Source organism: Oscarella lobularis, chromosome 4 (genome assembly GCF_947507565.1).
Source record: "Oscarella lobularis chromosome 4, ooOscLobu1.1, whole genome shotgun sequence".
Taxonomy (NCBI): Eukaryota; Metazoa; Porifera; class Homoscleromorpha; order Homosclerophorida; family Oscarellidae; genus Oscarella; species Oscarella lobularis.
In genome coordinates this window covers 1759934-1787345 of record NC_089178.1, presented here as the reverse complement: position 1 = coordinate 1787345, position 27412 = coordinate 1759934, and the positions used below count along the sequence as shown (strand labels likewise).

The 27412-nt window shown below is 45.4% G+C and overlaps 6 protein-coding genes across 11 annotated transcripts; 2 read left to right on the top strand and 4 right to left on the bottom strand.

Moving 5' to 3' along the window:
* Positions 1 to 12: 12 nt before the first annotated feature.
* On the bottom strand, positions 13 to 9328 carry LOC136185782 (uncharacterized). 3 transcript variants are annotated; one of them, XM_065972959.1, is made up of 41 exons: positions 8801 to 9328; positions 8595 to 8743; positions 8381 to 8548; positions 8296 to 8327; positions 8173 to 8233; positions 7962 to 8099; positions 7779 to 7910; positions 7644 to 7728; positions 7517 to 7590; positions 7400 to 7469; positions 7237 to 7345; positions 7103 to 7187; positions 6866 to 7050; positions 6734 to 6815; positions 6463 to 6686; positions 6246 to 6380; positions 6100 to 6193; positions 5880 to 6032; positions 5748 to 5818; positions 5523 to 5685; positions 5283 to 5453; positions 5043 to 5218; positions 4802 to 4985; positions 4607 to 4745; positions 4393 to 4543; positions 4267 to 4339; positions 3994 to 4202; positions 3778 to 3918; positions 3473 to 3719; positions 3344 to 3414; positions 3124 to 3283; positions 2899 to 3069; positions 2658 to 2833; positions 2409 to 2592; positions 2217 to 2355; positions 1938 to 2088; positions 1813 to 1885; positions 1245 to 1761; positions 780 to 1163; positions 629 to 717; positions 13 to 570 (listed from the first exon to the last, which is right to left on the bottom strand). In XM_065972959.1, exons 1-38 carry the CDS (start codon positions 9270 to 9272, stop codon positions 1378 to 1380), a joined length of 5682 nt encoding a protein of 1893 aa, XP_065829031.1. In that variant the 5' UTR covers positions 9273 to 9328; the 3' UTR covers positions 13 to 570; positions 629 to 717; positions 780 to 1163; positions 1245 to 1377. The 3 variants fall into 3 exon arrangements, with proteins under 3 accessions (XP_065829031.1, XP_065829032.1, XP_065829030.1); XM_065972960.1 differs by having other exon boundaries at positions 780 to 1092; XM_065972958.1 differs by having other exon boundaries at positions 780 to 1761.
* Positions 9329 to 9990: 662 nt separating this feature from the next.
* Positions 9991 to 14653, bottom strand: LOC136185786 (ral guanine nucleotide dissociation stimulator-like 1). The gene is made up of 25 exons (XM_065972964.1): positions 14528 to 14653; positions 14195 to 14472; positions 14065 to 14121; positions 13761 to 13954; positions 13626 to 13705; positions 13339 to 13572; positions 13190 to 13293; positions 13043 to 13127; positions 12922 to 12981; positions 12770 to 12862; positions 12681 to 12713; positions 12496 to 12617; positions 12354 to 12440; positions 12228 to 12303; positions 11921 to 12121; positions 11761 to 11869; positions 11589 to 11700; positions 11413 to 11539; positions 11180 to 11359; positions 11023 to 11131; positions 10874 to 10967; positions 10686 to 10818; positions 10468 to 10626; positions 10308 to 10416; positions 9991 to 10260 (listed from the first exon to the last, which is right to left on the bottom strand). Exons 1-25 carry the CDS (start codon positions 14561 to 14563, stop codon positions 10151 to 10153), a joined length of 2982 nt encoding a protein of 993 aa, XP_065829036.1. The 5' UTR covers positions 14564 to 14653; the 3' UTR covers positions 9991 to 10150.
* Positions 14654 to 14749: 96 nt separating this feature from the next.
* LOC136185780 (EH domain-binding protein 1-like) lies at positions 14750 to 19755 on the bottom strand. Of its 4 annotated transcripts, none has more exons than XM_065972953.1 (27): positions 19646 to 19755; positions 19462 to 19592; positions 19355 to 19412; positions 19135 to 19230; positions 19025 to 19078; positions 18793 to 18974; positions 18552 to 18740; positions 18437 to 18497; positions 18348 to 18390; positions 18177 to 18294; positions 18071 to 18119; positions 17833 to 18015; positions 17108 to 17668; positions 16988 to 17044; positions 16844 to 16931; positions 16744 to 16793; positions 16416 to 16695; positions 16196 to 16366; positions 16092 to 16147; positions 15960 to 16034; positions 15770 to 15910; positions 15690 to 15716; positions 15490 to 15634; positions 15331 to 15430; positions 15201 to 15274; positions 15041 to 15155; positions 14750 to 14985 (listed from the first exon to the last, which is right to left on the bottom strand). In XM_065972953.1, the coding sequence occupies exons 2-27, from the start codon at positions 19566 to 19568 to the stop codon at positions 14880 to 14882; spliced, it is 3186 nt and encodes a 1061-aa protein (XP_065829025.1). In that variant the 5' UTR covers positions 19569 to 19592; positions 19646 to 19755; the 3' UTR covers positions 14750 to 14879. The 4 variants fall into 4 exon arrangements, with proteins under 4 accessions (XP_065829025.1, XP_065829027.1, XP_065829028.1 ...); XM_065972955.1 differs by having other exon boundaries at positions 16107 to 16147; XM_065972956.1 differs by having other exon boundaries at positions 16765 to 16793.
* On the top strand, positions 19454 to 20745 carry LOC136185781 (GPALPP motifs-containing protein 1-like). The gene is made up of 6 exons (XM_065972957.1): positions 19454 to 19873; positions 19929 to 20061; positions 20110 to 20204; positions 20259 to 20354; positions 20405 to 20464; positions 20525 to 20745. The coding sequence occupies exons 1-6, from the start codon at positions 19670 to 19672 to the stop codon at positions 20681 to 20683; spliced, it is 747 nt and encodes a 248-aa protein (XP_065829029.1). The 5' UTR covers positions 19454 to 19669; the 3' UTR covers positions 20684 to 20745.
* Positions 20746 to 20873: 128 nt separating this feature from the next.
* On the bottom strand, positions 20874 to 24611 carry LOC136185778 (DENN domain-containing protein 1A-like). The gene is made up of 21 exons (XM_065972951.1): positions 24511 to 24611; positions 24392 to 24453; positions 24120 to 24172; positions 23991 to 24052; positions 23833 to 23940; positions 23713 to 23782; positions 23561 to 23662; positions 23451 to 23504; positions 23338 to 23399; positions 23234 to 23282; positions 23129 to 23178; positions 23025 to 23075; positions 22822 to 22975; positions 22584 to 22715; positions 22500 to 22531; positions 22299 to 22447; positions 22187 to 22239; positions 22078 to 22125; positions 21938 to 22015; positions 21769 to 21879; positions 20874 to 21719 (listed from the first exon to the last, which is right to left on the bottom strand). The coding sequence occupies exons 1-21, from the start codon at positions 24522 to 24524 to the stop codon at positions 20943 to 20945; spliced, it is 2271 nt and encodes a 756-aa protein (XP_065829023.1). The 5' UTR covers positions 24525 to 24611; the 3' UTR covers positions 20874 to 20942.
* Positions 24591 to 27389, top strand: LOC136185779 (nicotinamide phosphoribosyltransferase-like). Its single transcript, XM_065972952.1, has 16 exons — positions 24591 to 24697; positions 25095 to 25208; positions 25265 to 25457; positions 25506 to 25564; positions 25616 to 25690; positions 25744 to 25827; positions 25887 to 25963; positions 26016 to 26069; positions 26121 to 26181; positions 26244 to 26290; positions 26338 to 26402; positions 26456 to 26524; positions 26575 to 26645; positions 26706 to 26799; positions 26869 to 27071; positions 27141 to 27389. The coding sequence occupies exons 1-16, from the start codon at positions 24641 to 24643 to the stop codon at positions 27243 to 27245; spliced, it is 1428 nt and encodes a 475-aa protein (XP_065829024.1). The 5' UTR covers positions 24591 to 24640; the 3' UTR covers positions 27246 to 27389.
* Positions 27390 to 27412: the final 23 nt, after the last annotated feature.

Below are 27412 nucleotides of genomic sequence, written 5' to 3'. Positions count from 1 at the left end.
TCAAAAGTAAGATATCAAAAGAGGACAGCCACGTATGTCAAACAAATATGTCTAACTAAGAACATAAGAAAAAAATTCGTTTTCCCACCTGGCTAGCGCGGTCTAAAAAGTCCATGAGTAGCCCTCTTTCTGTATAGCATCTCTCAATGATCCTTCAATTCCAGCATAAATGCACGCTCGTAGTACAGCTTCACGCATTTCTTTTGTGTCTCCTTTCATTTCATAGTAAGTCTGAAGCAGAGCTTGAAGCCTATAAGTACCACTCCTGTGAAGGTTATCATGCTCAAGACCCTCCAAATAATTCCCTGTAAGTCCCAATTTCAGACCGATGTCATACCATTTACGATGACCATTGGCACTCACAACAAGAATAAATTCATTCAAAGGCATATTAAGAACACCCAATCCCTTTCCTTGTGGTTCTGATGTCATCATCATCACAAATCCAATACCAACAACTACCGTGAGTACAGCAAAAACGGTAGAATAAGAAACACCTAATCTTCCAGTGGAATTTGGCCTAGAAGGCTCTGGTGTTGATGGGGGGTTTGGCTCAGTAGATACACTTTCCTAGTGTGCGAGCACAGTATAAATATAAAAGCGATCTATATGCATGCGTGGTAGCTACCGGTCGTTGAGAACGCAAGTCCTTCACATCCCAAGTCGAACTTGAAGAGAAATGACTTTTATTTGAATCTGGCTTGTCAGCTCTTGCAACTACATACACCAAGTTATGTCTTCTGTTTAGTTAGTTAAACCAAAAAGGTACTGCAACTTACGTAATTCGTCTACAATCCACTGGCGACCCGCTTTCCTTAGCACTTCCAAAAACGTTGCAAAGGTCTCTTTCTTTCGACCTTTCGTGCGCAATTTTCGTAAAAGTAAATCCAATTTTTTGGGATCAAGAGTGACAGCATTGATTTCATCCATATCGTTAGCCGTCAGAAGACCAGGCTCCATCAGACGATACACCAAGGAACGGTCAACGGCCAGATTATCATCAAGAAACTGTCTATTTCGATCTACAACGTCTTTCCAAGGATCCTCGGAGTTCATTTGCAACCCAACGACTCAGATTCGGCGCAGAACTCACTGTGGAGAAGAACAGTGTGGTAACACCCCCTAGAAGTCGACTATGATCGAGTGAGACCTCTATTATGTACCTAAAGACGCCCTCTATTACTAAACTGTTACTAAAAGAGTCAGCAAACGTTTCTGCTACATCGTACACGTAAAAATCCTACCCGTTTCGTTCGTTCGTTCGTACTTCGCTGAATTTCTAACGCGCGCTAAGCTACCGAAATTTTTTCTTTTTTTCTAAGAAATGCACTAAATTAGGTCGTTTATGTCTCGCCATAGATACTAGTATCTATGGCATCACGTCTTCGTTTCGGCGTCAACATATTCGTTCACAGTCACAACATCATTATTTGCTGCTGCGAGCTTCAAGTTTTGTCGGCTTTCCTTCCTTGAGTCAACCTTGACCTCTTTGCGCCTGCGAGAACAAACGTAGCTGCAAACAGCAACAGCGATGCAGCACACAACAAACAAAACAGAAGCTGTGACGATGATAGCAATGCCACCAGCACTTTCCCATATCTTCGACTCTGGCGCCGAAGAGTCCACTGGCGCTACACACTGATGATTTTCAACAGATTTGCACGTTTGAAGAGCAAAGAACACGTTTTCTGGAACGTTATTATATCCTGTATTCATCTTGATAATCTGAGACATGGTCTGCTGGTGAACCATTGTGATTTCCTAGAGAGGGTGTTTGCGTGAAAAGTAAGTTACGTCATTATTGCCACTTACGTCCGGAGTCATGATTTTCTCATACCAAAAACGGTCTCCATCACGAACGCGAATAAAATTCATTACAAGCAGCCTGCAAGCAGAACCAGATCAGTGATGCTGCCTTCTACGACGTTTGCTTTTACTTTTCGAATAGTGGCCCAAGTTCACTGCCGTCGACTTTCTTTTCTGCCAACCCGCCTACCCACATGTCAACGTTATTGACGTCGTGGTAGAGCTCTTGGAGTTTCTGTGATACTGTGGGATCGTCCGTAATCTCCGAAAACGAACTATAGCCTGCAAAAAATCCAAATACACTGAGATACTGTAGTGAATATAATAATAAATCGATTAGAAAATTCACTAAAGGTATATATACTCTATAGGCTTAGCACTGACAGTAGGCGGAGAGGCATAAAACGTACGTTCTTGTTTCAAATGGACCTTAGCCGAATTAAAATCAGGCAGTCCGTGATCCCGACCTCTTTGAATGTTGATGGATACCAAATCTAGTGTATCCCGAAGAGCTTTGGGAAACAGCACATTTCGTAGCTCATCTACGACCTGAAGCAAGACTTTATAGAAGCCAACAACATATTTACTGCTTTCTCCCTCACCAGTGTGTCCACCTCTTGCGCTGGCTGGCGGACAGAACCTCGAAGCAATGGATCAATACCTCCTTCGCGAAGAACTCTCTCGGGAGAAAAGTAAGCGTCTCGAAGGTTCAGATGACCACGTGGCGACACCGACCCGTCGGCTTCAAGTCTCCACAGCTCAGATCCAACTTGACTGTGACCAAATCTATCGCACGTACAAGAGGCGTCACGCGCACTGATCATAGTTGGTTTTCTCGCCCCCTACTATACCTGAAAGCGGCAGTAGAAAATGCGTTTCCCACGTCAGCATTGATACTCGAATTATATCCAGTATACGCCGGCATCTCTCTGCCAATCACGGCGGGAAGATACTCGCGAAAAGTGATCGCCTGAATCTCGCCTATGACAATCCTTCGAGCTGCCTGATAGATCTCTTCGTCCGACGCCTGCAAACAAATCCCACGACGGGATATAATTTTGACGCAACAGCAGTACAGTACTTATGTTTTACCGAGGGATACTTTTTGAGATGCTCGTCGCACAGTCGATTGTGCTCGCGGACGAAAAGCGTGTGAAGAGCAATAAGTGTCGGTTGTTCGTTGATACGCGCGTCGCCGGCCACTAGAAGTTCATTAGCTGGCCTGCCTGTTGGATTATCGTTGGGCAGGCCATAGTTGTTGTACTAGAAAAAAAAGAGATTGTGCAAGGCAAGCTTGGATATTTTATGTTCTCGTACGGGTGGGTAGTCTCCTTCTTGTACGATCAGTTTGCCGTTCTTCATACTCCGCAGTTTCGTCGCGACGTCGTCTGAGCCGTACACCATTGATGCATCGATATATGATGATATTCGGTTAATCTGCTCGGCGGGACGACCCATCGTCGGACCAGTACACATTCTATAGTATTAGACAAATATGTGAAAAGAAATCTGCTATTGTAGTCATCTACTTAATTACTCGTCATAGGTTGATCTTAAAAACGGCATCTGCTCTTTTCCGGTCTTATACGGATCAAACTGATTGTCACCCTAACAGAAAAAGAGCGATAATTTTTTTCTCTAGGCTTGCTTAAACAATAAGCCCGACTTCTGGAACGCTGATGGGAAACCAGGCGGTTGTTCCGGTCAGACTCGATCCTATGCGTCCGAGACGTGTCGAAGAATCGGTGTCGTGAGCAAGGAACTGTCCAAAGACGGTCAGAAAGTCGCTGAGACCGCGACGAGAATGAGCAGACTCGCTCTGCTGAAACAGCTCGTTGCTGACGACCCGCGGCGACGGACGCGTGCATCCCTGCCCGTCGTTTTCGTCCGGATAAAAGCATTCGCTTCGGTTCCTACAACACCGCGGCGACTCAAGCAACATATTTGACAGTTCTGCAATCAGATGCGTACCGATTTTTCATCGTGCACTGGGCACTGGGAGCAACGACGCCATCGGCATAAGCGGCCGGCACATCACGAACAAGATATTGCTGATTCGAGCCCCATGTCGTCCTGTCCGTCAACATATTGTTGGAAAATCCATCTAGACGTCTATGTGAAACAGGGTGTTAGGAGCGAGAAGAGGACCCCCGCACTATATCAATATAACGTACACTCTGAACAAACCTTGTGCTGGTCGAAGGAAAGTATCGCCGACAATCGGAACCCATGTGTACCGGCACAACAGGTTGCGTGAATCCCGCGTTGACGCACTGATGATCACGAACCTCAGTACAGTCTTTTAGCGAAAAGAAGATATTTTCCGGCACGTCTTGAAAGTCTGTGTTGAGTCGAATCAACGTTGCCAACGTCAAATTGTGAACCTTGGCAATTTGCTGTAGAAATAGACGTTGGAGTAAGGAACGTCGATTGCCACGTGCGCGAGTTTGCATGACAGACCTGCGATGTCATGAAGCGTTCGTACCAGAAACGGTCTCCGTCACGAAGGCGTAGAAAATTCTTTCGAAAGAAACTGCAAATACATAGATTATCCGTCATACAAATTAGCCATTTTTTTGGAGCTACGTTTCGAATAGCGGCCCTAATTCCGAACCAGCGACTTTCTTTTCGGCCAATCCTCCCACCCACAGATCAACATTGTCAATATTTCCGTAGAGGTTCTCCAATTTCATGGCGACGTCAACGTCGTCGGTAATTTCAGAAAAACTAGAATACCCTACGTTGAAGAACACCGCGAGGGTTAAAAAATCGAGCCGTTCGATTGAGTTCATTTTCGTACGTGTCAAGCCGAGGTGCTGTCTGGCCGTATTGTAGTCGGGGAGACCGTGATCGCGGCCTCTTTGAATATTTACGGAGGCCAAGTCGAGCGTTTCATCTTTGCCTTTCAAAAACATGAAGTTTCGCAGTTCGTCAACAATCTATCGGCAATCTCACCAGCTAATTCAACACAAAATCAATCCTCTCTAGCTCGTACCTGAGTGTCCACTTGCTGAGCCGTCTGGTAGACGGCGCCTCTCAGTATCGGATCAATGCCGCCCTCTTGCAGAACGCGCTCGGGAGAAAAAAAGGCGTCGCGCAGATTAAGATGACCTTGAGCAATGGGAGACCAATCCGCTTCAAATCTCCAAATTTCAGAATTCACTTGGCTGTGCCCGTAACTACAGCCATATAAAGAATATAAATATTGTTTATCGGATTTTCTTCTAAAGCAGTACCGAAACGCTGCCGTAGCAAAAGCGTTGCCCACGTCCGCGTTAGCACTTGCATTGTAGCCGGTATAGGGCGGCATAGACTCTCCCACTATAGCGGGAAGAAATTCGCGGAAGGTGATCGCCTGCCACACGGCCACCACCATTTGTCGGGCAGCCTGAAAAGTTTTCTCATCAGTAGCCTGCAAACGAATACGCGTAGACCAGTTGGTCGATTATAATGCATTGGATGCGATTCAGAAGTACCCCGGGATGATCGCTTAGATATTCGTCGCACTGTCTGTTGTGCTCGCGAGCAAACAGCGTATGAAGTGCCGTAAGCGGCGGCGTTTCGTTGATGCGACTGTCGCCAGCAGCAAGAAGTTTCTTCTCCGGTGCTCCAACTGGATTGTCGTTCGTGATTCCCATTGTGTTGAACTGCGAACAAAAAAAGGGGAAGAACGGCAAATCAGGTAAGGTTGGGCTTCTCTACACGATTGCACTCACGGGAGGATAGCCACCTTCTTGCAATATCAACTTTCCGTTTTCAAACGTCCTGAGCTTTTTCATGATCTCTTCGTTGTGACCGTACACCAGCGAACCGTCGATGTAAGACGATATTCTGTTGGTCTGTTCGCTTGGTCGATTCACAGCAGGACCACTGCACAGCCTTAGATGGAAACAGAGAGGTGCATGCTGGGAGTTTTTATACGCGACGCGATAGTTGTTTACTCGTCGAACGTTGACCTAATGAACGGAATCTCTTGCGAGCCAAGATCGTAGGGATCAAACTGAATGTCACCCTAAAATTAAACAGCGTAATTATTCCAACGGTCGCTACTCTTAGATAACTGAACTATGTACCTTGGGCACAGTGATAGGCATCCAAGCTTGACCATACCGATGATACGAACCAGATCGCTTTGAACGAGTGGCCAAGTCTGTGTCATGAGCCAAGAACTGACCAAACACCGTCGCAAGATCGTTGATCTTGCGAGCAGACGGTATAGACATAGACTATATAAAAAAGCAAGTAACAAAAAAGCCATTATTCAAGGCACAATCAGAAAGAAATCAATATTACCTGAGACAATAGCACGTTGCTAATGTTTCTCGCTGAAGGCCTCGTGCTCCCTTTGCCCAGATTTTCCGTAGGATAAGCGCACTGTCCATTCATTCTGCTCACAACAAATGGATGGTACTGAGCTCGGATAACAGCACTAATCTAACCTTGCATTTTCCGTACATTGAGCAGCCGGTGCCAACAACCCATCGCTGTAAGCGGACGGAACCTCTCGGGCTAAGTGCTGGTCGATGGCTCCCCAATTTGTGTTCATCAGGTTATTGGAAAAGCCATCAAATCGCCTAAACATACCAATATTTCTTTGATCCAATTTCTCTGGCTTAGAGATTCTCTCACTACAAATGAATCTCACCACAAACTCACCAATCGGATGTTGATGGAGCGAACATTTTGCTGCAGTAGTCATTTGGGTTCGGGCTCCGAACGTTGAGCGTGACAAGAGCGCTGCTTGCTTGACAGTCGAGGCACGTCGACGACTGGGCTCTGATCGTATACTCGAACCTCACCGTCTGAGGCATTGAAGCGTTGTTGAGAACGACAGAGACAGTTCGAGCGTCTGACCCAATGGAAACAGCGGCCAGACTTGACTGCAAACATTCAATTAGGATCAATTTACAAGCTCTAACTCTACTACTTGAGTCACAGCGGTGACTACGAGGCGAGGACACGCGTTCACTTGACTGTAGTGGACGCTAGAATTGCTCTGAAACGAATCACTAAAAAGGAGCGCGTTGGAGCTCCTTCTAATTAAATAGTCAATACTCACTCATCCGTCGTAGGAGCCACAACAACGAATACCCTGTTCGGAAGCACGTTGGTATACTCCATCCACACCGCCAACGCAGGCCAGTAGACGTGAACGTTGACAGGTAAGGGACGCGAACCCAGGCCAAAGTGAGCTTCAATTTCGTTCTGGGCCATGAAATGGGCTCCAGCGCCAATATGTCTCACCTGCGGCGACACAATTTGGAAAAGTGAAGTGCTGATTCAGTGGCAATCAAACCTGAACCATGTCGCTGCCGAGACTTCTAACGGTAACCCGGGCGTGAAGGCTGTCGCACAGCTTGTCGGCATTCCCATTCGGACATCTGATGGAAGAGTTCAATGTACGTCATGCATTTCAAGGCGTTTACTAACGGATTCATGACGCGAACGCGAAGCCAGTAGTTGCGATTTCCTATTAGATTTTCATAAAGCGCAGGATCTCCCACGTTGCTTCTTAGAAGAATATCCTCGTCGCCATCCCCTGCAATTGCGAAGCCGTATATTATAGACAGACAAATTATACTCCTTTTCGCACCGTCATAATCAAATTTGAGAATCCCTCGGGCACTTATACTTCTTTCCGCCAATGGAAGCGTATGTGTCGCCTACAGAAATGGCTAGCAGTAGAAAATTTGAGTTGCCTTTTGCTTGCATTTGTCATGGAAAAGTTGCCCTCAACGCCGCTATTTATCCACAAGCCTACAGGCATTCGCGACCTTTCATGAACTAAAAGACACAACATTTGCGTTTGTATGAGCGCAGGTATTTTGGTAATGTACAGCTTGCTAAAGCAACATCAACGTATCCGTCGTTATTTACATCTAAAGGTACCGAGCCAATTCCCCACTGCCCATCACTCCAGGCCTAAAATATATTAATTAATTAATTAATCAACCAACTACTGCATAATTCACCTCGAGGAAATTAAAAGAGTCAAACGAGCGATCTTTTTGACCGCGCAGAAGCTGACTGCCATTGAATCCGGTTAAGAACAAGTCCAAACGTTCGTCGTTGTTCCAATCGGCGACTGCGTGACCGATAACATCCTGATACAACAGATTTGGCATGCAGATACACATTATGCGCGTTCTCAATACATTGTCAGAGGCGTTGCAGTCGGCGTGGGCGCACTCTTCAAACATTGCTCTGCCGCCGCCTCCACGGTTCCAGAATAACCGCAAGTTTCCATTTGCTGTCGCAAGAGCCAAATCCGGCCACCCGTCGCCATCGAAATCCTGCCACGGACAAAGGTTCTCCCTCTTAGATTCTACGACAAGCTTCTCTATAATCTCGTCTCGTTGCACTTACGTTCAATGATGCACAGATTGCCGACTCATCATCTGGAATAACTCGGACCTCCTCGAAGAACCTGTCAGGCCAAACCAAACATAAAGCATATTTATTTAGTTACACCTAAGGCTTCCGTCTTACCCGGGCCTTACTTTGCCAAGATTTTGAAACACCTGCAACATCTCCACAATGAGTAAAGAGAAAAAGCATGCTATTAACGCAATACCTGAGACCCCCTGCAGGCGCTAGAATTGTCATCTGACCAGCCAGCAACCACAAGATCAGGATAGCCATCCTGATTGAAGTCCCCAACTGCGGGCATAAATCTGACTCCCTGGAATGACGACGAAACGGAGAGATTCCTTTTCATTGCATCATCAACAAATTTGCCTCCCTAATGCCAGTCTATTAGATTGCACATCGATAACAAACGAACTAACCTCATTGACGTACAGATGATGGAAATGAACGGATAAAACAAAGAGATCGTCATCGCCGTCACTATCGACGTCTGCCCAAACGGCACCCGTTGCATTGATTGACGGTCCAATTCCTGTTTCCCAGCTGACGTCTCTAAACGTACCGTCACCTGCGCAAAAAGCGGCAATAAGCGCCGGAAGACAGTCAGCTCAAAGAATGTGCAAACCGTTATTTTTGTAAAGCCGACTCGGGCCGTCGTGCACGGCGAAGAAGACATCGGGTCTTCCGTCGCGATCGTAATCGGCGACGGCGGCACCGCCCCTCAGGGAGGCAACGCGACGGTCAAACCGCTCCGAACGAGAAAGCGAGCTAAGGTTGAATCCGGTTGCGTCACGAAACGCGAAGTCGAACGTCGGTGGCGACGCCGCCGCCGCCGCCGTCGTCGCCGTCGCGTCGCGTTCGACGAAGCACGTTGTTGGCTTCGCAACGATCAAATAGTCGTTCGCCGTCACGTCCAACTTGTTCAGCGACGACGACGACAACGTCGTCGCGTGATCGTTTATCCGGATTCGACCAGCCGCCGTTTCGTCAACCGTCATCTCGTATTCGTCGTGAACGGCGCGCGGAACGAGGGTGGTGGATGCGGCGGTGAGGAGGCAAACGAATCCCAGGGCCTTAGCGACGATCTGGCGACTCATTGTTTCCTTCTCCTCGCGACGAAGATGGATGTGACGAAGTCGAGTTCCCGCATTTTATTCTTGGCGAGAAGACTGGTTAATTCTATTAGTAGAGCTTATGATGTTTTCCTAAAGGAGGAGGAGGAGAACGGGTTAATACCTCCATCTCTTTAGCGCGCAGATGGGCAGATGGGCAGATTAGAAAGAAGACTCTGGGCCAAATGTAGCGTACGTGATCGGTTGATGAAGAATCAGAAGATGACCTGCTGGATTTCGTTTTGATGGCCGGCCTTTATCAAATACAATTTTCGTGAGCAAATCTGGCTCCAAACCTATGAAATGCTTTTGAACATCCAATCACGGATCTCTTTCTAGTATCCGTGATCAAATACATCATGAGCTTGACGAGGGATATAGACTACATGCAGCGCGTAGTGGTGTTTGCCGCACCAGTTCGATCAAAAATTGGCAGGATGCGATAGGAATGAGAAGAACCGTAGTGGGTATACTGAAGTGGTCACGGTTGATTCGTCGTTTCGTTTAGTGAATGCGAACGGATTTATAGCTTACGTGCTCAAATCCACGACTGAAAGACGAAAACGTAGGCTTTCAGATCGACGCGTCCAGCTGCATACCGTCAATGCGTAGGAGCATGCGTCGCCGCGTCGGCTGTCATCTGATAATTGGGATAATTGTCATCTCGGCACTGTCATGTGGCTAAAATTTAGCGACTTCTGAATTCGTGCTCTAGGTTGCTTGTATTTTTTTACAGTGCTAACTGGTTAGTGTTAGCACACAGGATAGTAAAGTCTGAGTCAACTTCAGCCTAATAGGTTATAAGCGTAGAAAAGTAATTTATATACAGACGTATAAAAATATATAAGCGCACAAACACCACCTCACGTGGGAGATGACGACTTTCGCTGTAAAAGAAATTTATGATCCTCCGACGTGGCATTCATAGCATAAAATACATTTGCATCTGACGGAATTTCAAGAAGACTCCCTTCTAGTACAGAAATGCACGCGCAAGAGAGAAGAAATCGCGACGCTAACTTTTCGAATTGATAACTTGATAGAGACTGAACTCGTCAACTGTGCCGTCTACGCCGAGCTTTTCAAGAGCGGAAGCGATGACGTCACTGGATCGATTTCGCTCGGTTACCTATTTCACAAATTAATCAGATCATTGCATCCTTTTTTTCTCGCTACTTACCAAAAGACTTTTGTATAGACAAGAGGATTCTGTCGAGTCTTTCAATCCAACGCGAATAATGTGATTCATAGTAGTGAGAGGTGCATAGTTTCCAGCTAAGCTCGGAACGCAGTCGATTGACCTGCTCGGTTTTATTCCTGTCAGCGATAGCGACAATTGCTATAGTGCACAAAGTAGATGATGCCCGTGGTAAGAATTTCGATTGAGATCCTCCTTACTCGTCTGGCAAACAGCGGAACTGCCATACCCGTCACCGCGGTTCTTTTAGTCGAAAACACCTCCTTCTTAGGAGTTTGCTTCTTTCCTTTCTTTGACTGCTTTACTTCAACCACCCTGGGCTGAGCGGATTCCCTATGTATACATCGTCTCACATCTGATCAATCTATTCCCACACCATGAAGCGTACCCCAATTCTTTGTCTCGAACAATGAGTCGAACAGAATCTGACGCACGATCAATGGCGTAGAATACATTAGATCCATCCGGTAAAGGCACGGATTCTGATAAGCAAAGAGATATAGAACGGTGCATCTAACTCCCACCTCCCTTGTTTACTTCCGCGATACGGCGAATACATAAGACGATACATATCAGGAAAGACAGGAAAGCTAAATTTTTCCAAAGCCGATCTAATCACCGACTCGGTGTGATCGTTCGAAGTCAACTAAATTCCGTCAATTAATCCGAGAAACTCCTGCCAATATGCACTCACCAACACGCTCTTGTACACGCAGTGTTGCACGTCAGCGCTCTCAATTCCAACTTTGACAAGGCAACTGCTAGACGAAGGCGCGATGAGGCTCTGTAGCGTAGCCGATTTGTCACCGAGTCCGTTGGACAGTTCGTAGTTTGACCGACTGAGTGAGAACGAAGCGCGAAAAGGCTTTGAAAACTAAGGAGACGAATTTTTGCGGGAATAAGACTGATTTTTCGATTTCTCTTTACCCCAGTTGATGCACTGCTGTGCAAACGTTCGAATTCCTTCCACGAAAGCTTCGAACCTGGCTCTGTTACTTCGTCTGATTTAATGGTTGCTAGAGCCAATGTAGAGGATTTAGTGCGATTTAGCCTCCTATTATAAAACAAAAATTATATTAATTCTTGCACTGAATTCGGTTTACCTCTCTGAATACGACGGAGCAGTCTGAATCTTTTCGAGAACAAATTTAAAATCGTGGCAAGTCGTATCAATGAAAAAGAAAACGGACACATTTTCAGGTATGACATTAGGTTCTATAGAGGAAAAAAACGTTGAGAAATCTATCGACCATAACCGCCGTGAAAAGTGCCAACTTTTTGATTCTGTTATTTGAATAAGCCTGTACTGCTTAGGTGCTTCGTATAGTCCGTGTTTTTCCAACGCAAGACTAATCACCTTTTCAGTTGTCGCATCTCTTCTTAGCTGCAGAGACGGTACTCAAACCGAAGTCTAGCATGTAAAATCGAATCATACGAGAATGCTTTTATAGACGCAGCACATGGCTTGGTCGTCGCTGAGAGCGACTTTAATTGCTACTGAATCTTTGGCCATGACTTCGGAAAACGACGGTGTGCGCCTTCGATGCCGACGCGGCTCGCTGTCGCCGCTACCCGCGCCAGAGAGATCGTTCGATGACGAGCTCATTTGCATAAAAGAACTCGGTACGGCCAGAGTCTAGAAAACGACCTCGTGTAGAGAGCTATCAGCGGGTATGCATTATGGGTCAAAAGTTTTAGGGGCCCCCGGAGTATTCTCTAGATCTCGTCTTAGGTCTCTATACCGTCGTGTCTTTGACTGGAGATCCACCAGTTGCGTCTCCTGCAGATGACAGGTCTCCTCTCGAACCAAAAAAATTTCTATCATACTGTATAAGCGGTATAACAAGCAACTGACGTCTATAGAATACTTTATTTTCTTAGAGATGCTCAACGGCCTGTTTGGACCTGTAACGTCTACTTCTGGTCCAGGTTCGACTTTGCAGGAAAGTTTGTAACTAAAGACAAGCGTAAACGGTCAATTCGAGATAAGCTGCTCATCACATATAATACCACTCGTGTTCTTTAAGCCTCTCGGCATTCTTCAAAGTCTCTTGAAAGTGTTTGTCTGCTTTCAATTTATAATTCAACGCAGACTTTTGAAATAAAGACAATTGAGCTAAAATCTCAAACTCCTAGAATCCAAACCCAGCCGTCAAGACGAAAGTATGTAAAATAAATAAATAAATAAAAAGCACCTTTCTTCTCTTTTCAAAATTTATGAGGCCATCCTAAGTAGGTCAAAAAACTCGGCTGTCTCTTAAGGTAGATAGATCAAGTAACTTACCTCCAAACGACTCGGATGCGCAGTATCGACCATCATGAGATCAGTGAGAAACGTTCCCAAGTAGGGAACAACGCCTTGAATCACGCCGGGGTCCTAAGCAAAGAACGAATGAGGAGTCGCATCAAAAGCAAATCAATTTCTCGGACTCGTACGCGACTCTTTCGACGTTTTCTCGTTAATTTTGAATCTTGGCCGTACTTTGCTGTACCCTCCTAAATAAGCACGCGTACCGGAGAAAGATTAGACGGAATTGGTCTCTATTCTTCAATTCACCTTCATCAGCAGTTCTCTGGTCTTTTCTTGATTTTTATCCTGCGAAAACAACCTCGACAATTCGTCGTAAACGTCTTTGGATTCCCTAAGTAAAAAACCAATTATGTTATCTTGTTTGAGTACAACAAGTCGTCTTTTTCAAAAGACCTTGCTATGCAACTCCACGTTTTCTTGAGCCGGTATATGGCCGAACATTGAAGTCCAGACAGAATCGCTTTCAAAGACGAGAAGTTCTTCAATTTACGACATTCCTATACCAGAATATTAAAGATTAAAAATGGACTAGCCGGTTTTACCGAGCCAATCTCAATCCACTTTTCTGCTACTTTCGCTCGAGCCAGCGCTTCTTCCTTGACAGCCGACTGGCCTCGATCTGCCGCCCTTGCCAAAAGTATACTCGTCGAAACGAGCATGGTAATGTGATTGAAGTGATCCACTGTACGATAGACAGTTGAAGCAAGATCGGCTTTGTTTCTCTTGCCCCAAAAGCAGCCCATGCAGTGGTAAGGAATGACAGCACAGAATAATTCCTACGGGACGTACAAGTTAGCTAGGTCTAAGGTCGGAGACAACTTTTACTTACACAATCTAATATGGTTAATTGCTCGGCAATAATTTTAGGTAATAGTTTCATTAGACAGTTTCCAAATTCAAGGTAAGAACCTACGTGAAGAAACTCAAACATGTCGCGTGCCAATATGAGTCTGAAAGACGGTACTTCTTTTCGCGGCGGGCGATTTTGACGTTGCTGCCGTCTTTGCACGATAATGGCTTTTTAGTTTGTCGAGTTTGATTTTGATGCCTTTTGTTGAGTCGACGAAACGACCCAGACTCCTAAGGAGCATGTCGGTCGGTTGAGTGAAATCATCCGGGTAGACCTCAACCCAGACTTTTAGGACCGACACAACGTTTCTAGAGACACGCACGCGTTTAATTAAATTCAAGGAGCGAAAAGACTTGTTCCAGAAAATCAATACATAATTAAAGACGCTGTGTTTAGCAATAAAATATGCCTAACTCACTTTTTTATTTGCTCTTTAACGTCGCTGCTTTCATCGCCGGCGGCCGACGCCCTGAACCTAACACATCAATCGGAGGCGTCGTCACTCACCGAGGTTGTTGACGTCACGCCCTAACCACGCCCAAGTATACCTTTCGATGAGCTTCCCTAAGACGGTTCCCGCGTCCGTGAAAGCGCGAAACGTGCACAGAAATGTCTGCATATAGCTCGGATCGACGTCCTGATCAGCCGGTGCAAGATTCGCGACAAGCCGATCGAGCGTTCCGGCTTTGAGTGTGCGAATCTTGCACGTTTCCCATTGTAAGCGAGCGACCGGTTCTACTTCGTCTGCCTTTCGATCCGAATAGTAGCGTACGCGTTTAAGCGATATCGTGTAGAGAGCGTCCGATTCGCTCTCTTCGCCCCATGCCTGCAACCGCGCCCGAAGTTCCTCGTCGATTAGAGGACGAATCGAGTCACTTTACCTGTGAATCCGAAGGAGACGTCACAGGGGACGCCATACTGTAGTGTTCTGGCAAAAACGAACGTTCTGCCAGTAAGCGATTGTGCTCACAGACGTCGCCGCGTTTGTTCCTTCGACGCTAACGTGCGTACCACATCGCTCACGTGCTACTTCGTAACTGAGCATCGCACTTCCAAAAAAACCGCATCACGCTTCCAAAAAAACCGCATCACGCTTCCAAAAATACCTGGTGCTAGGTAGTGTAAATCTTTGAGCTTTCTACAAAAAGTCTATACACTACTGTATACATACAAAAGCTTCAGCATAACAAGGGTACTCTCAGAAACAAAAAAACGCCTTGCCGCCGCAGAATCTTACTGTACTACACACTGTGCGTTAGACTTGTCGGCCTCTTTGCTGCCTTTGAAGAGCCTTGAAGTTGATAGCGCTTCCTTTACCGTAGCATCTTCTTCTTCGGCTCTACGCGCGTCAAAAGAGCATTTCAATCAGCATGCACTAAGAGTAGTTTACAAACCTTTGCTGTTGACTGTCTTGAATGCGAACAATTTCATCTCTCTGATGCACAATCTGGTACAATTCCTTTAGAAGCATTTCTTCTCTGTACTTATCCTGAGGTGATTTCTGCCAATCTGCAATAACCGTTGACATGGGTGCCTACAGTCAGCACAATATACCTTCTACTGCAAGCAGTTTTCTGAGCTCGCGATTCAGCAGCTCGTGTCTCTTCTCTAAATCCTCGGCTTGCTCTCTAAGGGAGCACAACTTCAAAAAATGCGTCACCTATTGCCCTAAGCTTGACAATACAAAAGATTTAGCTCGTTCTGTCGACGAAGAATTCCATTCTTTTCATTGATTATAGCAAACCACTGCTGCATCAGTTCCTCTTCTCGCTTTCCGTCATCTCCTAATAATTGGATTTAGAAGAAGCAAACGTGGTCAGCCAACGTTTTGTTCTCGTGGTACCCGACTGCATGCAGTTCCTCAGTTCTGACTCCATCCGCATGGCGCGCTCGTCCAGCTCCGCCTGTTGCCTTTCCATTAACGCAATTTCTGATCTCACGTACTCGGACGTGTCACGAAGAGGAGCTCCGCCGTCAGTAGGTACTTTCTGTCAGAAAACAGCTCTATCATGTCATGCAGTCAAGTTTTGAAGGAACACTGACTTGCCATCCACCCAGTTCTTGAGATTCCTACAATAAATACAGATAGGATAAGAAGACTAAATGCCCCTTCGGCGACTCACTGCAGAAATAGTTGATTTGTCTTGTCCGTTGCCGTCTCCTGTGTTACTCTCACCTTTGCCGGTAACAGTAAGAACGTTCTCTGTTGTGGAGTCTGCTGGTAGATTCTGTTCCACCTTCTTCTCCGCCTCCTTAGTGCTCATCTAATGAACTAAGCTACACCTCAGAATTTCAACCGTGCGTGTGATGTACTTGTTTGCCTTCTGATGAGACTTTTCTACTTGGTTCTTCAGCGGAAACAGCCTTGATCTTTCCTGATTGTGCAGTCTGGTAACGTTAGAAAGAAAGCATGAACCAGCGCGGAATGCACAACCCGTTGCCTACATTTGCAGAACGTACGTTTCCCTGACTTGCAGGGCTTGTCTTTTTTCTAGTCGAGCCTAAAATGTTCTATAATTCAAATGCAAAACGTTACCAAACTATGATACCAGGATTCTTTGACGCGTCATCGCTTTTGGTGGCAGCAGCCTTCTTTGCCATTTCAGCCGCTCTCGCTCTCAGCACTCCCCCCTCCTTCGGACGCAAACCCGCACGATTCTTTGAAGTAGCAACGCCAGCCCCCGCAGACATCTTCCGTTGAGATACTTCAGCAGATGATTCTGAAAAAATATTATTACCAGAACAAGCTGATAGCTTTTTTATACATACCAGATACTTTTGTTTTTTCCTTAGTACTCCCTTCTTTTATTCCAGTTAAACTACTTGCCCGATACCTCGCAGAAGATCTGGCAACGCTGCTATTGCCGCTGCTCTTCTTTTTCTCTTTCAATTCTGCAGAAGTGCCTTGAGACAAGGCGCCTTTACTTCTTTTAGGTTGATCTGATTGAGCTGACGTGGCGTCCTTCTCTTTTTCTTTCAAATTCGGAGGAGGCTCTGCTTGCCGAAGTTCTGTTTCAGCGTCAAGTTTCACTGCCGACACAACTTGCGTCTAGGATTATTTGCAAAAGAAAATTACAAAGGAAAGTCAATGTATTACCGGCTTCTCGTCATTTCGTACCTCTTCGCGTTTGTCAGGTTCTTCAATATCTTAATTCATTCACAAGTCAAAATTGATTCTGACTACAAAGAAAACTTACTGTGATCAATTGACTTTTGCGTCTCTTTTTTTCTGTTTTCTAATCTTTCTCGAATCCTTTTCTCTGCTGTATCAGCGGAACTATTTTCCTAAAATCAATCGCCTAACCTTACTCCCCATTACGGGACAAGATGAAATTCTATACCGTAGTTAAAGTTGCTTTTGGCACGGGCGGAAGCCGTCTCGTCGTCCTAGCGGGCTTCTACAAACAAGCGCCCACAACATCAGTTGCATCTGAGAAGCTGAAGAAGCCAACTCATCGTACCTGAGGAGGCGTTGAAATTTCCGCTTTTTTCTCTGACTTCGACTGAGACTGCAGCTCAGTCGACTGTTTAGCACGCTTTTCTGTTAGCAAAGGACTGTCGCGATCACTCCCTTCCGCGATGGCGGCAGAAGAACTTGCGTCAGCCTCAGCAGAATCGTCTTCGAATGAGACAGAGTTGGGTAATGCTTGACTATCCGCAGGTGGAGCTTCATTAATCAAGCCAGTAGCTGCAGCCTCGTTGATCAAAAGCGTTTGGGATATAGTCACGTTAAGAGATTTTTCTTCTACTGTTGGAGATTTAGACTCTTCTTTCTGTTTCAAGTCAGAAACACTATGATCCTGATGTCGCAATTCTGCACTTGATTCGGCGTTCTCGTCGTCGCTGTCTTCTTGCTTTGCCCCGTCAACTGCTTCGTCCTCCTCGTCCTCTTCCTCTTCTCTCTCTTGTTCCACTTCGTTCTCTTTTTCTCCAATAGATTTTTCCGAAACAGGCGACTCAGACTTGCTATCTTTAGCAAAGGCAAATAAAGCTACCGGATCTTCCACCTTGGGTCCTTCCCTCTATCAAATCCAATAGAATAGACTTTTCTCTATTCTGAGTAATTATTGCAAGCGACGGGCCGTCATAACGTTTAGTGGTATGGGTCGGCGATATGCGAGTGAGGGTTGGGGACGACCCATACCAACCCATGTGGGCAGAACCCTGGAATTAGATTCGCACTCACCTCTTCTTTCCGATGCATTGCAGTACTCATAGCGGGCAATTTTTCAAGAGGACATTGTCCCAGGTGCATTCTCATTTGAAAAAGATACGTCATTACGGACAACCTGTCCGGAATATCAAGCTTTTCCATGTCGCGAGGATCCAGGAGACGAGGAATTCCCAAAGTTTCAGCAACATCAAACGCCTAAAAGAAAAGCAATAAAACAAAACCAAGGTAGGGATTAAACCCTTGGACAAACTAGTTTGTTATTTTTCGCAATCTCGTGAGGCGACAAAGAGCCATAATCTCTAAAATAAATTATCCATTAGAAGCAGCTCATCCCATTAGTTATTTTCTTTATGTACATTAAATCCGGATGAAAACGGTGTATCAGGGCGCAAAACGCCAAACCATTTCTCCACGACGTCGTCATGTTCGTAATCTTTACCCCTCTATATCCCTCCGTGCACGATTTACACCAATCTAGAAAGAACACACGCGAACGTCAGACCAGCAGACGCTATTATTCATCATACCAAGCATATCGTCGGCTTTAGGAAAAACAAGAGTAGGAGCAATCTGTCAAACGCCTATTAGAAATGAAGACAAAAGTGGGTCAACTGACCAAAGGCTTTAAATTCACAGTAGGCTCCGGTTTCTTTTCCACGTTTGCATCCCTCTCCACTCTAAGCAAATATGCACAGATGTTTTAGCAAAAAAACAGCCCAGAATAGAGATACCTCTTTGTTTTAGTCAGTTCGGCCAATGATGGTTTTTTGTCGACGTCAATAGTTACAGCTGCAGACGATAATCCATCGCTTTCATTGCTGTCGTCCTCGAATTCAGACTTTTCGTCATCGTCAAAGTCGTCCATTCGACCAAGATCCGCTAAACTGAGCTGGCTTGCATAGCTCTGCATATCGTCGTCCCTACGAAAAGACCATAGAACACTGGAGATATAAATGACGGTTAGTTTCCTACGTCGCTTTTCCTTCTTTGAGAAAATTGCAGCCCATTGTGAATTCGAGTGAACATGTCTTAACTTTGGTCGATTGTCTTTTCAGTGTGAGCTTATGGACGGTCTTTGTCGGAAGAGCGCTCGCAAATTCAACCATGTTAATGGGAGCTGAAGCCAATATCTTGTGACGTCCACCCTTTTCAATCTAAAGAACATCAACTGTACGTACGTATGTAAAAACTTGCTAACACATACAGCTTCAATTTGAAAAGTCCACTCCTTTGTTTCAAAGTCGGCTCGTCTAGGATCCTAGAGCAGACATTTCTTCACATAAAGAGCCGAAAAGGATTGCTACAGTAGCGTACCTTATACAAAGTCACCGTAGCCTCGACCGATTCCGGCTCCGCCCAAATGATAGTGCCAATCGTAGGCTTTTTGAAACCCGGCTGCCAATCTAGAAACTGAGAGTAGGGGCATTAAGGTAAAGATAAGAAAAAAAAAGAAAAAAGACGATTAGGCAATATTTGCCTAATAAGTTGGCGAACCACTTGGCTTTGGATTGGCTCACGTCTCTGCATGCGTTACCTTTGATTTGTAGTTTCGACGTCCTCTTGACCACGTCACGCGAAGCTTATCCGGAACCCTGAGACACAGACCATACTGTCTGGCGCCATTTCGTGTCGTTATCTCACCATTTGGTCGAGGCGAGTTCCAAAGTGAGGCACTGGTACGTCACTTGGAACTGAAACTTCGACGCTCGCTTTCCAACGCGCTGTATTCGCTTCCAAACGGAGCTCATTGCCGAGTGGAGAAGTAGTTTTGGCTACAGAGAAGCGGCACTACACCTCATTAGTGCATCATTGTCGTCTAACGCACGCTAATTGGCTTTGTGTAGCAAAAATGACCGAAAAAGAGCACGAATCTGATCTCTTTGGACCCTCTTTGCCACCCGGATGGGTTGAATCGACGCAGGCTTGTGAACCAACCGATCGGGAAGCCGGAAGTGGAAAACGTTCCCCCGTTTCGTCAGGGGAGTCTGAAGACGACATTCTGATTGGCCCATTGCCTCCGGCTGAAGGAAAGGAAGACAGCAAGAAATCAGCTGTAAGTGCAGGTCTACTAGGAGTAACGTCAGATTTTAATTATTTCGAGTCTTTAGGCTGCTGACATCGAAGCCCGTGCGAAACGAATGAAAGAGAAACTGAGCGGAACAAGTGAGACTGGCCCAGTTCAGGTGGAAAGGGAGCAGTGGATGATAGAATTGCCTCCCACAATGAATAGAAATGTGTTAGGTGAATAGAGTTAGATGACCAAGGCGCTGCGCTGAAGCCTTCTTACAGATGTCAAGGCGAGAAAATTCAGAAAGCACTACGATGGGGATGGAGATAGATCTGCGTGGACGGAAACACCTAATCAGAAAGCTGACAAAGAGAAGGTTAGGTTTTTATTGTTGCAATGAAGTTGGGACGTTTTTGCATTCTCTTGTCAGGATAGTAAGTCGACTGACTTTTTGAAAGATGTGGTCGGTGCAGAGAAAGCGACGAAGCGGGATGCTGAGATGAGACAAAGGATAGAACACTTCAATGTACAGTGAAGTCGCTAATAACGCATTGCACTAAATTGTTTTCTATATAGAAGCAGCACAGGCATGAATCTCTGCTTGAGATGCATCAGGACAAAAGCAAGAAAGCTAAAGTGAAGATTCTTATACATATGTATGTATGCCTCTTCACTAAAAGCTTACTTTTCTTCCAGATGTCAGATAAAGAAAAGCCAGCGGAGAGAAAACCGTTTGATAGGGAACGCGATCTGGAAATAAGACAATTAAAATCCGTTGATCGTAGTAAAGCGGTTCAAGAAGCACGCGGACTTTCCAATCGCTTCTCGACAGGTCAGGGAGGTTCGTTTTTGTAGAGAGAATCCACTGTAAATGATTTAAAACTGTAAATGATTTAAAACGTCTAAAGTAAATTTCAATAGCGATTTCAGTCAGACGACCTCTTTATGCGATTCTGCTCTCTGGTCACCGTCGCTGAGATAAAACATTCTTGCTGATTAAGAATAAGCTTGGAAGTCGAGATACATTCCTACAATTTAGTGCAGCTTCTCGCAATAAACAAGCCAAAATATAATGATGAAGGAGTGAATTCATGCCGCTGTCTACAAAATACTTCTATTGTTTGAGAGGATCAAACATATCTAAGCTACTGGATAGCAAATCAGTGCTCTTCCCTACATTGCCGTCAGCATCAGAAAACAGCGAAGCCTGAGCACCAAACGGAGAGGAAGCACTGCCACCAGTAGGCGTCTCAGTATCCATAAGATTTCCTGGCGTCGGATTAAACAGCGGCTGCGTGAACGCCGCGGAATCCAAACTACTCGCGAAAGGATTGACAATTGCACTATTATCGGACTGTTCACGTGAAAGTGCTAGCGATAAACCGAGGAGCGTATTCGCCGTTGAATCAACGGCTTCAGAAGAGGCAGGGACGGGGGCAGCAGTGCTTTTCTCTGGCGTCATTGCTAGAATGTCGGCCGGTCTCGGCGGAAGATCCGGCTTGAAATCGGGCACGTAATCCTCCGAATTCGAACTCGCCGTGCTGACCAGCTCCGAATCGTCGGAATCCGATTCAAGACACACGTCCGGAAGCGTTTCCATCAGAGACTCGAGAAAATCGATGTGCGCCTTTCCCGTGTCGATGAGAGGACTCATCACCGAGAGGGGTCTCTTCGCTGCCTCCGGCGACGCTTCGGGAGAAAACGATATAAGGGACTCGTCTCTCCTCGTCTTCGCCAGTTCTGATTCTTCGAGATCCTCGAGCAGGTCCACTGCACTTCGTCTCGACGGCGTCGATGGTACCGGTCTTGATCTAGGCCGACGACCTTCGCTGCTGTCCTTGAGCTCTCTATAGACGGCGTAGGGCGCCGGTAACGGCGGAGGTGCTCGTTTCTATAGGAATTTCGCTTAGTGAATGATGCTGATTTAACGTACGACTTACGAGGGACGAAGACGATATCGATCGGTCGGTGGTAGTAAGGACATCATGTTTGCTGGGTGAACTGGCTCGTTTTCCGTCTACGCTCGTGTCGCTATCGCTTTCACTTTCCCCCTACGTAAATCGTATAGGACTCTCTCTTTTCTCTAATCCACGATTTTTTTTCGTGTACCTCAATTTTTTCGTGTGCATCGGCTGCTTCTGCCAGTTTTCGAATGACTTTAATTCCACTTTTTGCTTTTTTCTTTGCCTTCAAGCAAACGCAATTCAGGCGAGAATCGGGGGATGATGATTTGTACTGATAAAAGCTACCTGGCGCATTAGGTTTTTTACTCCAGGCAAGACGGCCTTGACTTTTTTCTGAGTACAGAAAAACGCAAGCCACTCAAGAAAAGATTGCCAAGCGCCTCCGAGATCTCACTTTGGTATGATGTTTCACTGCTTTTAGACGCGTTGCAGCGGTCTTCTTAGCAACTAAAAAGAATAGAAATGTACACACAAGTCCCACACCATGTTAGCCAAGTATATATTACTGTTTCTCGGCGCTCTTTCGAATAGATCCGTTATTCCTTGGCCTTCGTTGAGCACAGCTAAACGTTCAGAGACGAACTGCTGAAAGTGCTGAAAGTGCATGAGCTGTTCAATAAACGGCTTCGAACGTCTATCCTGACTCTCGATAAATCTATCCAATTGGGAATGAATTATTTCTTTTAGGCTAAAGGCCACAGTCTCACCCGTCTTCATCAAAAACAATTTTAACTTTCCCCTAGAAACACTAATGGTTATTATGCAACACTAAAAGAGCATCCCTCTCTCACGTCCTTCTCTTTTCGCTGAAAAAAATCCCTGTAGTTTCCAATCATTGATCCGAAAGCAACCAGAAAGGCCTTCGGAATGAGATCATCTACACCGGATGTGTGTTTCTTCAGAACATGCTTGAGTGACGTAACCTTAGAAAAAATAATGTAAGCCTAGTTTTATTTCACGAATTCCCTTCCTCTGTGCGAGTCACTCAAAAAAGAAATGTCGAAGGAAAGTGACCTCATCTCGTCTTACCACGCGAGGCGGTAGTTGCTCGACGTCATCAAAATGTTCCGGTTTCTCAACCGTATTTGCGTCAACGTCGAGGATGACGATATCGTCTAGAGGCATCTTTCTCACGCGCTCCATCAGTGACGAGTGAATGCCAATTAGAAATGGCATTGGAGCGCTAGTGAGCAGATAAATAGAAACAAAATGGTATCACCTACTCCGCAGACCAGCAGTAGTCCTTGAGATGAGAAGGCATAATGGGTATGTATATGTGCTGCCTATTGATTAAACTACATGGAAAAGAGCTCAAGTGCTTGCTTTTCTACCTTACCAGTGAAGAGGATAGAGTAAGAGACATGCTCCTTGCGTGCAGGCAGTAATCTGAGAAAAAGACAGAAAAATGGACTTCAAATTCGCCGTTTCTCGTCTCTCTGACCAAGCTGAGACGTTGAGACGTTATTAGAATTCGTCTCTCAAAGAGCATGCTACAAAAAAAAGATCATGAAAGAGATTCCTTCAGTAGGTAGGTAATTGGCTAACCTGGCAAATATAACGAGAATGTTGTGGGCACTGACACTGGAATAGTACTCAGTGAGATTCCACTAATCAAATACCTAACTTAGACAAGTGGTCTTTGCATGATATTGACTTGCATTTTCTGGAATTGAGGGAAGTTTTCTCGTGTCAGGACACAAGACTTGGTAAGTCTAAAATAATAACAGATACATTAGACAAAGTTAAAAAGAATCTCTTCTTCCCATACCTGGCCGCTTACAACTCCCTTTGGGACAATGTAGAGGACTTCTCCCGGACTCGGTAAGTGCCTCTCAAAAACGGCATGTAGCAACGGATCCTCCATGTGATCCTAAACAGTTCAATAACTATTGCATCTCGCAAATTAGAAGATATACTAGCCTGGCCAGAATTTCTGAAGCTGCCTATCTTGTCAAGCAGACCATAATAGAGCTCGGTCCAAGGAAGATAGCTGAGCACTTGCAATAGGAAAGTTGCGTCGCGAAAAGTGAACAATTTTACCTCAAAAAACATAGACACACGCTGTAGTCTGGCTTCATTCGACAGTATCCGAACTGAAGCTTTCCTTCGATGTCAGTCAAGACGAACGTGAATTTCTGAGCATCAGGACTAAGATCAAAAAGGACGTGAAACAGAAATGAAAACAGAGCTACGCTTACGTTGGCTTGGCGTGTTCAGGCTCACACGGAAAGCAAAATTTGGGCAGCGCTTTTAGACTATCCTATTAATTAATTAATTAATTAATTAAAGATTGTCCTATCGCATCAGCTACAATATAACTGGCCAACCTCTTCATAAGAATCCGGTATAACTTTGATAATGTGAGGTTCAATAGAAGACCCTGTGAATAAAAAGAAGCAATTTCCTAATAGGTCTGCATTCCTGAACCCTCTACAAACAGTAAACGGTCCACTAATAAAGATTCGAACCCCTAAAGCCTCTGCATAACTACTCAAGAGATGACAGTACTAATTGATCAATTATCGCCGCATTTCTATTCCTCAGTAGTGTGCGATTCGGAAACTCGAAACGCGTCGGATGTCTGTCCTGCGCGACGTACCGTTTTCAATCGATGGCGCTCTGACTTCGGCGAAACACTCGAAAATTCGTTCGGGATTCGGTCTGTAATGCGAGACGACGTTGCAGCGACGCATCCAGCGTCTCTTATCTTCGACTTACTTCAGTCGCGACATGACCGGTCACGCTGCGACGGCGCCAAGCAGAGGAAAAACGGGAGAGATCTGTGGGTTCAGCGCGCATGCGCATTAGCCAGTAAACTGTTGTGCGAATCAAATTCGTTCTTTTTGTCATGTCGACTGCTGTTCGCGTGGAGGACAATATTCTCTTTGTGGCCGATTCGTATAAGGTGAGAGTGGGGCTCCCCGTCTCGAGGGAACACACCGAAAGCGGAAGTAGAGACGACTGTCATCTCCACACGCCGCACCGAGATCCTTTTTTGTATGTATTTGTCCAACTTAAGTAGGTATTCTTGCATCTGCGGCCGGATCGACGGTAGATTCTCGCAGAAACGCACGGCCAAATTGTGCGTTTGTGCAAACGCACGGCCACTTGGTCGCCATCCTTTGATTGCTGAGATTGTTGGGTTACGGGGTCGCGGCGTTTCACGGGCAACTGCATTTTTTCTGCGTGGTTGCCTAGCAACGCGCACTGTTTTATATTCCTTTCTTTGTCCGGTCACGCTGGGGACTAGATAGCTTATGGGAACTGGCACGTGCTGCATGTACGGGGTGCCCATCTGTTAGGTTACCCATCACAAGCAATATCCGCCCGGAACAACGACGGTTTGTTCCTACTTTGAGAGCAGAGGTGGAAAGTATCCGGCAACCGTTTTCTACGGGCTTCAATATATTATTAAGGTTAGTAGAAAATGGTAATCGAATGGCTTCAATGATTGATTCTGTGCTTGTTCAAGCGTTGGCTTGTCGGCTCGGTTGTTACGAAGGAAAAGATACAAGCGGCCAAGGAGGTGTATCAAGGACACTTTTCTCCTGGTCAGGACGTTTTCAATGAAGAAGGCTGGACTTACATTGTTGAAAAACACGGTGGTCGGTTGCCTATTGTCATTAAAGCTATTCCTGAGGGAACCGTGGTTCCTTATAAAAATGGTAGAAAACGTATGAGGGTCAATAACTGGTACTCTAGCTTTTCTTTAGTTTTATTCACCGTGGAAAATACTGATCCCAAGTGCTATTGGTTGGCAAATTATTTAGAGGTGATTGTTGCTCTCAAATTGAAAAAAAAACACGTCTCATCCCTTCTTCAGACATTGCTGGTGCAGGTTTGGTATCCCATGACGGTGGCTACCAACTCAAGAGCCCAGAAGGAAGTCATTGCAAAGGTAAGAAAAAGAATAAATGAATAGGTGTTATCATTCTTCTCTTCCTTTCCCAGTATCTCATTGAGACGGCTGATTCGGTCGAAGGACTTCCATTCAAACTTCACGATTTTGGCTACAGAGGCGCCACGTCTGTCGAAGTAGGATTTGTTTAATTAATCTTCTTGTGGTGATCTCTATTGTGAACGTTTTGCTGCAGTCCGCCGGCATAGGTGGATCGGCTCACTTGGTGAATTTTTCTGGAACGGATACCATAGCTGGAATAATTTTTGCTAGGTCGAGTCATTAAACTCTAATAGTCATATATAGTCGATTTCTTACTTTGTAGAGACTACTACGGATGCCCAATGGCCGGATTTTCTATTCCTGCTGCGGAACACAGGTACAAATGACGTGTGTGCTTAATCAGCAAAAGATAGGTTAAATGTTCTAGCACTGTTACCAGCTGGGGCAAGGAAAAGGAAAACAAGGCGTTCAAAAATATGCTTGATCAGGTAAGACATTTTTAAAGGTAGGATTTATATCTGAACTAACGGCTAATCGTTTGTCTTCGTAGTTTCCCACAGGTGCCGTTGCCTGTGTGAGCGACAGCTATGATATTTGGTATTCTTCCCATCCTACTTCATGCGATTTATTAATTTTTGTTTAAGGAATGCCTGCGAAAAAATTTGGGGAGAAGAGCTTCATGACCAAATCGTAGCTAGGGCAGAGAAAGGTAGAACAGGCAGCTTGAACGTTTTACATGCGCGATGAATATTATTAATTTAGGAGTTCTTGTGGTACGTCCCGACTCCGGTGATCCACCCAAAGTTGTTTGTAGAGTTCTCAACATTCTAGGTAGGCCGACTGTGAGCGTGCACTCCGCTTGCGTCTATTTGTTTGTACAGGCTCTAAATTTAAGACAAGTAAAAATTCCAAAGGATACCGAATGCTTCCGAATTACTTGCGAGTCATTCAGGTAAGAAGCAAAACGAGGTGAGCGTTTGTATGTATTTAGGACTCTGTCATGTTAATCAAGGGCGACGGCATCAACTATGAGATGATTTCCAAAATTTTGGAAGCAATGAAGAAGGAGGGATGGAGTGCTGACAATGTCGGTTTTGGAAGCGGAGGTCAATAGGAACGAATTTAATTAATTATAAAATTGATTCTACCAAAAACTATTTCTTCTATCCTGTCAGGTGCTCTTCTGCAGCGACTTGATAGAGATACGCAGAAGTGCGCATTCAAGTGCAGCTATGCCGTTGTAAACGGAAAGGGCGTCAATGTCTTCAAAACGCCCATCACAGACACCGGCAAGAAGTCGAAGAAAGGGCGACTTACTTTGGAAATGCGCGATGGCAAATATGTGACCGTGGAAGAGGGCGCTGGGAATCCTGAAAAGGTGATTAGAAAAGCAGCGGCATTTCCATTTATTTATTTATTTATTTATTTATTCTTTGCCTTGGACTAGGATTTACTTGTGACTGTCTTTGAGAATGGTCGTCTCGTCAAAGACTACACATTTGACGAGATTCGTCGTCGTGCTGAAATCGACGATTTGAAATCGAAAGCGTGAGGGTGTTTATACCTGTGGATAGATTTTGAACATCCTTCAGTCTAGTTTTAGCTTATTCTCAGTGTCATTCTTGACGTATTTTTGCTACTTACCTGTCGTGGACTTTACAAAAGTATATTTCAATGTGACGTCACGTTTGTTTCATTTTGTGTATCCGGGCCCTTTCA